The 13051-nt window shown below is 33.9% G+C and overlaps 1 protein-coding gene across 1 annotated transcript; it reads left to right on the forward strand.

Moving 5' to 3' along the window:
• Positions 1–1276: 1276 nt before the first annotated feature.
• Positions 1277–1921, forward strand: LOC110105505 (the record flags this gene model as incomplete). The annotated part of the gene is given in 2 exon segments (XM_020835033.2): positions 1277–1374; positions 1471–1921. Coding segments are annotated over 2 exon segments (177 nt in total), but the record flags the coding sequence as incomplete, so codon positions are not given.
• Between the last annotated feature and the right edge of the window lie 11130 nt (positions 1922–13051).

Here is a 13051-nt window from a genome sequence, read left to right on the forward strand (position 1 = left end):
GGACGGCGGCAAGAAGGCTCTCGGCTAGGTATGTCTTCCTCCCTCTCTCTCTTTCTCTCTCTCTCTCTCTGTGGATCGAGTGGATCAGACAGGTGAGGAGAAGGGGTCGACGGGCTCAGGGAAGGTGGACGTCGGGCTAGAGAGGGAGATCGGGATAGGGGGTGCGAAGTCAGGCTCGGGAGGAGTTCGGTTGTGGCTTTGGAGGTCGGAGCTCGACAGAGGAGGGATTTCGGAGCAGTGACGGGGAAGAGAGGAGGGGACGGAAGTTCGGTCGTGTGGGAGAAGTCGAATGGAATGGGAAGGAGCAGAGAGTGGAGAATCACCAGAAGGCTTCATTTGGTCGTTGTTTTAAAGGCGTCGAAGGGCATCGTTCGATGCTCTGCGGGGGATTTACGGGAGGTGACCGATTCGGCGCTATTGCACAATGTCTCGGCGGGATTTCGGGCAGGATTTGCGGAGGTTTTCAGCGGGATATGTGGATCCGACGGGATATGAGGTGAGCTGCTTTCTCTCTTTTTTTTTGTTATATTGGCTAATACTTAGAGGTCAACAAATATCATATGCTTTTCCATAAAAGATCAAACTTGAATATTATAACATGCCCAAGTAAAAGCAAGCACTAACAAATGAATCACTCACAATATATAAGATTGAAGGTATATAAGCTTTAATTAGTATTGTAATGATCATGCTTCAATCTCTATTATATTAGAAAATAAATTTGTTTGAGGGAAACTTTAAAGATAAATAGCTTCTAGATGCACTCTTAAGAAATTTTATGATACAATTATTTCAGGAATTATATGTAACCCAAATAGGAGTTTGCATGGGCATACTCTGGCACTCCAAAGCACAGTTCTCCTTTGTCCATGGTTCTAATCCTGTTTCTTATGAATTGTGTGATTCAATGTTCCTTTAACGAAATTGTTGGATTAACTTTGAAATGTGCAATACTTGAGCAATTAAATAAATTTTTATTGCACCCATTTCAAAATAAATTTAATGACTGTTGGATCCAATTTGAGTGAGGACATCTTGGCCTAAAATTTTTCCTATTAAATAAGAAAGATTAATTGTTCTTTTATTATTTTTATGTGTTTATGAAATTATTTTCAATGGATCGGCATTGTTCATTTGCTAAACTGCACTTCTATTCATGTTCAGGAAACTTGTAGATATAAACAATAGGCTTTAGTTGCATGAGCAATTAGGCTTGTTCTTAAAACTTTACATAGTTCAACTACGAAATTGTGAATATTTACCATAATTTCCGCAGCAACACAATACAAAGCTTGTTGTTGATATGGTGAGGCAGCAATTCAAGAAGAACATGCATGAGACTGATCCAGTGAAGATCCAGAAACTGAAGGACGAGTAATTATCTTTCACTATTTTGTAGATTCCTTTGTTCTTCGTATCCAAATCAGCATTTTTCACATTTCTAATTTCATCCTACTTTAAAATGTTCAGTGCTGCCAGAGGCCTTATCAACCATATTCTTCATGAGTCCGAGAGGATTACAGGCCGCAAGTTCTCTGGTTCAAAATGATTACCTGTTGCATAAAGGCACATTTTGATAAAATAATGATTTGCTTGTTATTTTTAGAGCTCCACGTTGTTTTTAGTGTCCCCCCTTTCATATTAACTGATGGAAAATATCAAAATGATCTTTTGGCTCTTAATAAAAAAATCAAAATAATGCTCAATTATATTAAACGATTATTTTGATATCTCAATTCTTTAAAAGAGGAATTAGAATAGTTCTGTCTCAGGATTATTTTAATTTTTTTTAAAGACTATGGGGTCAAATTGACCGTTTAATATAGTCAGAGATCATTTTGATTATTAATTGAAGTATTTATTATTTTGATGTGAGTGAATTTTTTTTCAGCTTATTATTGGAACTATCAGTTTGGTCTGATCTGATCTTGTTTTTTCACTTTTTTCACGTGGTTAGTAATTTTCTCTTGATTTTATCTTATTTTTTTCCAATAATTGAGTGAATTCTTCAAAATTCTGATGAAGTTAGTGATTGCTCAGCTCCAGATAGGGGTGTCAATATTGGACACGATTTGAAAATCCAACCAGAACACAAGATGGAAATTTTGGGTTTGGGTTGACTAGAACCGGGTCGGGTTTGGGTTAGAGTTTTCGATTCGTTTTGAAAATCGAATCGGGTTCGGGTTGAACTGGAAACCTAGAAATAACCTGGATTGACTCGCTTATTGAGCTGCCCGTGTGATCGCCGCTGCCCGAGGCCATTCACGCGTTATCCTTGCTTGCTCGGGTCAGGCTGCCCACCGCGTGACCGCGCATGCCCTGCTTGCTTGCATCGCCGTGCGTCGCATCTAGGTCCCAATGAATGCTTCCAAGCTCGCTTGTGGGCGTGCCTAGCTTTCTGCGGTTGCCTGCGTGCTTGGAACATACGTCTAGGTCCAGGCGTCTAGTTGTCCCTGGCTCTCTTGAATGCCCGACCATTGGCATCTCACCGCTCACGTCCGACAACCTGCTTTTGGGTCGTGTCGGGTTGACCCGAACACGAAGCGGGTCGGGGTCCGGTCCGGAAAATCGATCCATTTGTAAAAATGGGTCGGTTTCTGATTGACCCGAACAGAGCCGAGTCAATTCCGGGTTTGACTTGTGACCCGAAATTGACACCCCTAGCTCTATATGTATATGCACATTTGCAATCTTAAAAAGTGACTAGCTTTGAATTTTGATTTTTTTCACTATCTGTTTAGAACTTCTAGAAATAATTTCAGTCATGAAATAAATCATTAATGTAAAGTTCTTTGGGCCAATGATTTGGCTTTACATATGCAGCTCATTTTAATCTATTAGTTGGGAGTTTATGTTATGAAGAAGTTTTGAGTTTGAAGTTTGTATGTGATATGTATTTGAGTTTTCATTTAATTCACTAAAATATCTAAAAAATAAGAGGCTTTACATTTTGGTACATGCAAGAAGTTTTTCTTGATTTGAAGTTTTGTTTGGGACAGCATTCTTAATAATTTTTTTAAACTTAATTTATATACTAAAAAATTGTTCTATGAAGCATTAAGAAAGCTGTCCCAAACAAAACCCAAGTATGACGATAAATACAATAGCTATAGAAATAAGTTTTTGTTATTTAACAACTTATGACCTAAATATCTCGATTTATAAAATAAGTACTTATACTTAATCCGCGACAATATTATTACTGTTTATTATCATTATTGTTGCGTCCTGGAGTATTCGTAGCAGTAGAGAAACATAAAATTTAGCGTCTTAGCATTGTATGAAAATTCGGCACGCAATCATATAAGAGAGAGTGTAGCATTTATGAGATACTAAGATTTTTACGTGAAAAACCCCTGAAAAAGGGGTAAAAACAACGGGGCCTAGCCCAGTTTGAATGAATCCACTATTATTTGCAGTCGATTACAACGAGATCAGGCGGAGTTTTGGGTCACTTGGAGATCAGACATAATTCCGATGTTACTTGGAGATCAGGCGGAGTTTTAGCGTCACTTGAAAGTTGGGCGGAACTTCGACATACCGTGGATGTCAGGCAGGATTTTGGCGTCCCGTGGAAGTCGGGCATAATTCTGGCGTCCCGTGGAAGTTGGGTAGAATTTTGGTGATGGTCGAGGAGTTTCTTCTCTCTTACTCTTCTCTTCTTATTCTTATTCTCTTCTTCTTCTTGCTTGGGCCCCCTCTCAAGAGAAATGACGGGTTATTTATAATTTTTTTAGGATGACATGACCCGTAAATAGGAGGAGGATCAAGGGCAAAGGTGGAGTGGTTCGGATGGACGACTGATATTGAATCCCTTGATCATGCGTTGTTTTTCAGACATTTGAAGGTTTTATGATATCGGAATTTGGCGATCTTAGGCTCGTTGGATTCGTCTCGTCGAGCCTCTCAATTCGACTATAAGCATGTCATGTTTGGAAACAGTTTGGTAATCCAAATTGTGGTTTGAATCTTCCAACAATGCTTCGGGTCTTCGATTCAGACTCATTTGGGCTTAGATCGAGTTGAATTTGGTGTCGTTGGGTTCGTATTTCCGAGACTCTTAGTTTGTTTGTAAGTTTGTTGAAATCGAAATTCAGGTGATCCTAGATTTAATTTTTGAAGTTTCCAGCTTGATTTTGCCTCGAGATTCGTGCCTAAGCAGGATAATTTTTTGATTACATATCAGTTGCCCTCTTATTTTTGGATGTCAAAGCTCCAGAAGTTCAAAAATATATGTTTTGATATTTTACATTGGCCAAATAGCAAAAAATTACGTTCCAAAAATTAAAAATTTGCTCAAACTTGATCATAGAGGTCCTCTTGAGCTCCGAAAGTATCAAAATTAAGTCCGGAATGTCGAAAAACTTATTAGGGGAACACAAAAATGTTTGATTTGGACTGTCCGGGTCGAAAATCGACCCCGAACAAGCATTGGCGGTCGAACTGGCCGGCCACCGCCCGTCGCGGTGCGAACAGGCGTGCGGTTTAGCCGGCGGTTTTTGTTTTAATTTTTTTAATTAAAAAAATTCCATAAAATTCAAAAAAATTCAAAAAAATTTCAGAAAATTCTAAAAAATTCTAGAATCTTCCTAAAGCTTATCCTCTTCCAAAAATGAAGTCCTGGGAAAACCCGACTACTGGCATAAGTCTGGCATTGGGTAGAAATCTGGTGACGAGCAGAGGTCAGGCATCGGGTAGAAGTCTGACATCAGTTGACAGCCGGGGAGAACTCTAGCGTTAGATGGTATTCGACAAAATTCTAGAGTCACTTGGAGATCAGACATAATTCTGGCGTTACTTGGAGATCGGGAAGAGTTTCGACGTCACTTGAAAGTTGGGAGGAACTCTGGTGTCCCGTGGAAGTTGGGTAGAATACCGACGTCCTGTGGAAGTCGGGTAGAATTCTGGCGTCCTGTGGAAGTCGGGTAGAATTCCGACGGTAGTCGAGGAGGAGTTTCTTTCTTCCTACTCTTCTCTTCTTCTTCCTTGGGTCCCCTCTCAAAAGAAATGAGGGGCTATTTATAGTTTTTTGAGGATGACATGACCCGTAAATAGGAGGATCAAGGGCAAAGGTGGAGTGGTTCGGATGGACGGTCGATACTGAATCCCTTGATCGTGGGCTGTTTGTCAGACATTTGTAGGTCTTCATGATATTGGAATTTGGCGATATTGGACTCGTTAGATTTGTCTCGTCGAGCCGCTCGATTCAGCTATAATCATGTCATGTTTGGAAACCGTTTGGTAATCCAAATTGTGGTTTGAACTTTCCAATAAGGCTTCGGGTCTTCGATTCATACTCATTTTGGCTCAGATCGAGTTGAATTTAGTGTTGTTGGGTTCGTATTTCCGAGACGCTTAATTTGACTATAAGTTTGTTGAAATCAAAATTCAGTTGATCCCGGATTTAATTTTTGAAGTTTCATGCTTGATTTTGCCTCGAGATTCGTTCCCAATCAGGATAATTTTTTGATGACATATCAATTATGTACTTATTTTTAACTATTTTTATTGCGGTATTTTTAACCAGTCCTTTTTAATATTTATGATGATAATTTTATAAATATGACAGCAGCGTAGTTCTCTTTTCTTTTATTTTTCCAAAAAAAGTGTTTTTTTTTGTAGGACACTGAAGACGAACATTATCAGCTTTATCATCTCATTTTAATTTGGTTGAATTTCTTTGTAAATCCTAATGCTTTTTTTATGATTATAAAATGTTTAGTCAATAAAGATTATTTTTTTATTTTATTTTTTTTTTGAAATTTGGAGCGAATTAATGCAAATTAATACACTCATAATATATTCAAGTTTTGAATTCAAGACATTTTGATTGTTAGCCTAAGCTATCAATTAACAAATTAAGATGAGTTGCATTAGCATAAGTTCTATATTCATCTTGAGAAAACTCGTATCAAATCAATGCCCAATCCGATTCACTTAGATTCTGATTTCGTTTGGGACGATTTTCTTATTGCTTCTTAAAGTAATTTTTTTGTAATAAATTAAGATTTTTATATTAAAAAACTGCTTTGAGAAGTAGTAAAAAAACAGTTCCAAATGAAACCTCAATTAATAAGCTAAAATACTCAAAACATGGTTCGATGCATCGCACTGAACCCCAGTCTCTCAGATACTCAAATTGTGGCCTGACTGGCACGAATTAGCCAAACTAATTAGCTCAAATTTGATTGAATCAATTTGAATAGGCTGTCTCTTCCTCCCATTATAAGTCCAGAGGTTGCTTGCCAAGGAGAAACCTGAACAGGCAGTGCAAGATAAATTTACTGCCACATCACAACCAGCAATTAGGGTTGGCAGCAACAATAGATGCCCTTGTAATTACTTTATATGGACCAACCTTATTAGACTATTATAAATAATAGACTTTTATAATTAGTCAAGATGCCATGATTTTCTCTCGGGCAACTATACATTTAAAAATCTTGCTCTTCTCTACTATAGTTGAAGTTGAACTTCTTAACTATGACATCGTTTGGGACAACCTTTTTATTGCTTGTTAAAATAAAATTTTAGTACAAAAATAAAAAATTTCAAGCTAATATTCTGTTTAGAAAACAATGAAAAAGTCGATCCAGGCTTCTTTTTATTGTTTTTTAAAACAGCTTTTAGTATAATTTTTTTTTGGTACTAGAAAGTTGTTTTAGAAAGCACTTAAAAAATTGTCTCAAACAAAGCCTGATATAAGAATAAAAACTCGTGTTGTATTATCATAATTTATGAAAACTTTTTTGGAACATAATAATTTGATACTATTTGTGATAACCTTTCTTACACCCAACAAGTTGTAGCTATAATGCTAGAGCTTGGTCAAATTTAGGGACCTCACCACTTTGCTAACACTTTTGAATTATTGGTCTCCTCATTACATGTTGAAAGCCAAGACAACAAATAATGATGAGAAATGCTTTAGTGGATGCATGCATTTGGTGTTGAATCATATAAAAGCTCTTTATATTCCTTTTTTTTTAATTCTTTATTTCATATTTATTTACATTCCTTATTTTTTATTGTGAAAATACTTTGCTAAAACTTATTTACCCTCCCCCACCATCATTTTCATGATTGTTATAAAATATATCTCATCATTATAAGAAGTGCAAATGATTCCCAATATGTTGATCAGTCAAATCATAATAAAGGTTGACTTCTTGATGAAGGACTTCACATGAATGATTAATTGCAAGCAAAAGAGTATCCTCTACAAAATATGGTCAAGTATATAAGAGAGAAGAAGACAAAGAGAGTTCTAAATTTAATATTTTATTTTTATTAAAAAGCACATAACAATACAAGAAGACATGTTTTTAATAAAATCACATGCATTTCTTTTAAAAAAGAAGAGTTCAATGGTGTTAGTTCATTTTTTTTATTTTTTTATTTATTTATAACTTTTCAAAGTCTTAAGGTTAAATTTTTATTTTTTGTTTTGGTTAAAGCCCACTGATGGGCCTACGCATTAATATAAACTAAAAATTACATGTCCTTAAAAGGGATCAATAGCTCACTAATGCTTAAAAGAGCTACATATAAAAGAAAATAAAAGCTAAGAGCCAAAGATTCCATCTAAGTACAAGCACAAAAAAATTTAAGAAAAATCTAGGGTGGTCAGGAGCCATCGCCTAAAAGTAGGAGATCAACAAAAACATTTTCAGCACCATCATCCAACAAAAAATAAAATTATGCAAAAATTTAAAAATCACTATTTAACCTGCAAAAGAGAAACCTCTAAAACAAAGTAACATTAAATAACAAAGGAATATGAAAAAAAATAGAAATCACAAGTGAGGCGACATAAAACATGTAGAAAACCTCACAAGACAGACATTGCCACGTGAGAAGAAAAGGCTCTAAGATAGAGAGCCAAAAACCACAAGCTGCACAAAAAGAACCCAAGCTTAGAATCAACAACAAACCACCAGCCACCCTTAACAGAAAGAATAACAAATGGGTGATCATAGATCAACCAAAAAAAAAAAAAAAAGCAAAGAACATAAGATAGAAAATACTCGGCAAAAAACCAAGCATACATAAAGATCAACCAACAAAAAAATCACAAGAACAGAGAGAAGCAATTAGAAGGGCCCAACAACCAGATAGAACAAGACATAATAGAGAAAAGAAAACCCAAATAGAATAAGCCCAGAAAAACCAAAGAAGAATAAATCCCCTAGATAACCATCAATAGAGACAACTAGAAGCTGAATCCAACCAAAATAGAACAATAAAAAGCAAGAGAGAATCCAAAAACTAAAGCCTAACATAAGACAATCTAGATTTACCCAATCTAATAAGACCATAGGGAGAGTAAAACCCATAAATTCCTTGAACTCATTAAGGGATCAACCCACATTAACCAACCAGTTAGAACAACTTTTTTCCTCACGCCACACATGTGAAAATTGAAAAGTTGAAGTAAAATTTGTATAATTTCCCTAATAATATATAAAAAAACTCATTATTGCAGTTAAGGGTCCCTTTAACCTACAAAATTTGAATTATAAGTAAATCAACCACCTCAATCCAAATATCTTTAATATTAAGAGTTAAACAGTGATTAAGATTGTAACATAAGGCCTTGAGTTTAGCAAAAATAACAAAATAATTTTGTAAGGGACCAGCAAAAGCAATAATAACATCCCAAAAATAGTGTCTGAAGATGCCCCCATATTCACATGCACAATTTTTAATAGAACCATCATAATTCAGCTTAATATAGGGGCTATGAGGTTTGAGCAAAGACATAATCTAGACATATGAATGACCTCTCCCAACCAAAAATTCAAGCCAAAAATTGATGCCACCCTATAATAGCCAACAAAACTTTTAACATTTAAAATGTTGAATTTATATAAATGGCTTATTTACTCCTCGATCCTTGAAAAAATTCTCCAATGGTCTATTATTTGATTGTTAAGAATAGCAACATTTTTGTCTAACCATAAAAACCAAAGAATAAGAATAGGAATAACATTCACAAAATGCCCTTTAGAGGTGAAAAACTAGGAACCCAAAATGGAAGCAATATTAGAGTCACATTTGAAGTGGTTAGTGTCAAAAAAACATCATCAAAGTGGATCCAAACTTTAGCCACAATAGGGTCAATCACAAACACTTAATTCATAATTTTCAAATAAAAATGACACTGACATTTGGATGGAAGAGAAAAGCCTTTAGTTTTTAAATTTTAATCAGTTGGGATGAGCTTATGAAAAACCCTCCAAATGAAAATAGCTATAGTAGATAGAATATGCCAAATCATAGGAAAAATAGGAGAAACAAGTTTCTTACTTGTTATATGATTCCAAGTATTTTTTAGTGAAAACTTACCATAAGTATAAACTTTGAATAAAATGTTATTCATATCATCTAACATTAAAGGAGATTATAAATTTTCCAACTAAATAGCTATGGATATTCTTTAAAAGCTTAAGAACATTCTAAGAGTTATCAAAAATAAAATTCCGCAGTTTAACAATCAAGGTTAAATGGGAATAAAACATGGTATCAAAAGAAGCAGAACCCATCCAATTCTCTTTCAAAAAAAAAAAATCAAAATATTTCCAGACCCAATGCCTCAAAGAATCAGATTTTTAACTTCCCACTTGATATTGCAAAGCTTTTTCCAAACTAGAGAATGACCCCTTTTGAAAAAAAAACAAGTCATCGATGTTTGCCCAAATAATATGTCCAATTCATGAATTTACCCCAAAGACATTGTTTGGCCCTAAAGTATACCAAAGTTTAATAGAAAAAGTATGAGCCAAGTCCATCATAGTCTTGCAACCCAACTTACCTTCAGCCAAAATGCAACAATAATTACTCCAAGACTTTTAGCGGATTTTAAAATTATTAGGGGAATAGTCCCAAAAAACTTATTGAAGATTCATTCAATACAAATGCACCCAACAATAACAGGATGACTAGTTTGAAGCATATAAATAGGTAAAGAATAAAAAACTCTCTTAATAAGGAAACGTCTACCACCAAAAGAAAGGAAATTACATTCTCAAGATGAAAGCTTCTTCTGAATAGAGGAAATAAAATTATCAAAGATAAATGACCTTTTATTATCTTTATAAAGAGGAATGCCAAGGTATTTAATAGGGAGATCACTATATAAAAACCTAATTTTATTTTTGATACCATTGATATGATTGTGACAAATGTTCTTAGTAGTAATAAAATAATATTTATTACTGTTAATGAACAAGTCACTATTCTCCTCAAAATATGAAGAAATTTCATAAGAATATTAACCATCTCAATAAAGACATAAGTAATTATGATAAAATCATAAAAAAAAACTTAAATGGGTAATAGGTCCCATTGGATTGGTAACAAATAGATTGATGATTCCTAAAAATTTTATCAAGGCCTCTAGAAAAATATTGAATAACAATAATAAAAAGTAAAAGCGATAGAGGATCCTCCTTCCTAAGACCTTGAGAACCTTAAAAAAAAAAAACTAGTTCTCTTCCCATAAATGATAATAGAAATATAAAAGTTTTCAATGAAATTTTTATTAATTTGAAGAAATTGAGAATGAAAGCCAAATAACTCATAATATTGTAAAGAAATTCCCAACAAATATTATCTTAAGCTTTAGGAATATCTAACTTAAAAATGATGTTCCCACTCTTAACTTTAGTATTGTTCTCACTAATCATTTCTTGAGCAAGAAGAATATTATCAAATATAGCTCTCTCGTTAACAAAACCTGGTTAAGAAGGAGAACAATCTTAGGGAGGAACAAAGCAAGTCTTCCCATGAAGATCTTGGAAATGAGCTTATTGAAAGAAAAAAGTATAAAGGCTAATAGGACTAAAATCCTCCCACTTGTTGATAGCATTTCTCTTGGGAATAAGCACAATAAAGGTGGAAGAAAAATATTTTGGTAAAGGATTACCACCAAAGAAATCCAAAACCACACAAAGCAGATCCTCTTTAATGATGTCCTATGCTTTTTGAAAAAAGGAAGTAGTAAGGCCATCAGGCCTATCCAACGAATCAAAATTCATACCAAAAGTAGTGTCACCAATCTCCTTGAAAGAAGGAGACTTTAAAAGAAATTCATTATCCTCCTCAAAAATCAAGTGAGGAATGAGATGAGCTTGGGAGATAGAGTAAGAAGTGAAGTTTTTGTTAAAAAAAACTTTTCAAAAAAATTATTACTAGAGGAAACAATAAGATCCTCTGTATCATAAGTAATACCATTTTCAAGAGAAATTTTATGAATATAATTCTGACATCTTTTCTTTTAACAGAGGCATGAAAATATTTAGTGTTATTGTCACCCTCACTTAAGTGTTTGGCAGCAGATTTTTATTTCTAATATATTTCTTCTTGGGAATGTAAAAGGTTGCACAGGTTCTTAGACTCTTATAAGAGATTCATATTATTAGCATTGGGCTCATTCATATAAATATTCTCCAAAAGTAAAACCTTATTTTTAGTAGCCATAATTTTAGGGAGTACATTTTTGAAAATATTTTTGTTCCACCAGTTAATTTTAAATTTCAATCTTTTAAGTTTAAGCAAAAATCTAATCATCCCAACACATGAGTTATCAGGATGGAGAGAAGCATTCAAATTATCCTGAACCATAGTAAGAAATGTTTTGTCAAGAAACCACATATTATGAAATCTAAACATGGCAAGAGGATGGATATCATGGATTTTAATACCAATTAAAAGGGGGAGTGATTAGATAGAGTTATGCTAAGATGATCAACATGAGTGTAAGGATAATTGGAGATCTATTTATTAGGACAGAGTCAAATCTTTTTCAATAATTTCCATGGATCTAGGTGAAATTACTATCACAAAAGCCAATATCTATAAAATTGCAATCTAAAATAATGTTATTAAACTCTTCCATAGAAAGAGAATTAGGGATCCACCCACCTGCCTAATCTCAATATGAAAAGTAATTATATTGAAATCACCAGCAACAAGCCACCACAAAACCACTAGAGAGGAGAAATTGGAAAGCTGCTCCCAAAATCTCCTTCTAGTAAAACCTATTTATGGAGGCATACACAAAGAATGCACAACACTTGAAATGAAACAATTCAATAGAAGATTGAAGGTATTGCTTAAAATTAGAAATGATATCAATTTTAATAGGAATAATCCAAAAAACCCAATTTTTATTAGAATAATTAGCCTAACCAAATTTAAAACCTAGAAATCTAGCCATCAAAAGAAAATTAATAGGAGAAATAAAATGTTCAATTAAACAAAAATCACAATATTGTGAATCTTGCAAATATTCTTAACCCTAGTCTTAGTATATGGGAAACCAATACCACTAACATTCCAAATAAGAGACTTAAACATTAGAAGAAAATTGGGCAATTTGAATTTGAGATCTAACATTCCTATGGGAATGAAGATGCACATTTTTAATAGCTTTAGATTTCCTTTTAGACACTTTAGTAAAACCATCATTCTGTTTCAACAATTCATCATTAATTATTTTTGCAATAGAAGATGGAGTTGCAATAGAAATAGAGAGATCATTAGTAGAGGACATAATAGTATTACATAAATTCATGTTTTCAACAAATTATCCTTCCTCAGAATTATTAACAACAAGTAGCTACTTCTTCATATCAGGAGTTTTGTCCACATCAAAAATATCATTTGAAACCTCTTTCTAAAAATTAAAAAATTAATAGAATTAGAAATAGTATTTTCATCATTAGCATTTTGACAAGAAACCAAATTACCATTATGTAAACTAATAATATTTTGATTTAACACATTAGCATTGAGAAAGAGCTAAAGAAGAAATCACAGCAATATCTTTAACAGGAGAATTACATTCCACCATAGTAGGAACATCCAAATTGTGTCTTTAAAGCTTCAAAATATTAGAATGCTCAAGAATAGACTTATATTGAGGAGAGGCATTCAGAGTAGGTTCTTTTGATTCTTCCAATAAGCCATCCAGCTGATCCCTATTAATAGAGGTCAGGATAACATTTAAAGGAAGGATATTACCAAGGTTCATAGAATGCATTTCATT

This window comes from Dendrobium catenatum, unplaced genomic scaffold (genome assembly GCF_001605985.2).
Source record: "Dendrobium catenatum unplaced genomic scaffold, ASM160598v2 fragScaff_scaffold_1608, whole genome shotgun sequence".
Taxonomy (NCBI): domain Eukaryota; kingdom Viridiplantae; phylum Streptophyta; class Magnoliopsida; order Asparagales; family Orchidaceae; genus Dendrobium; species Dendrobium catenatum.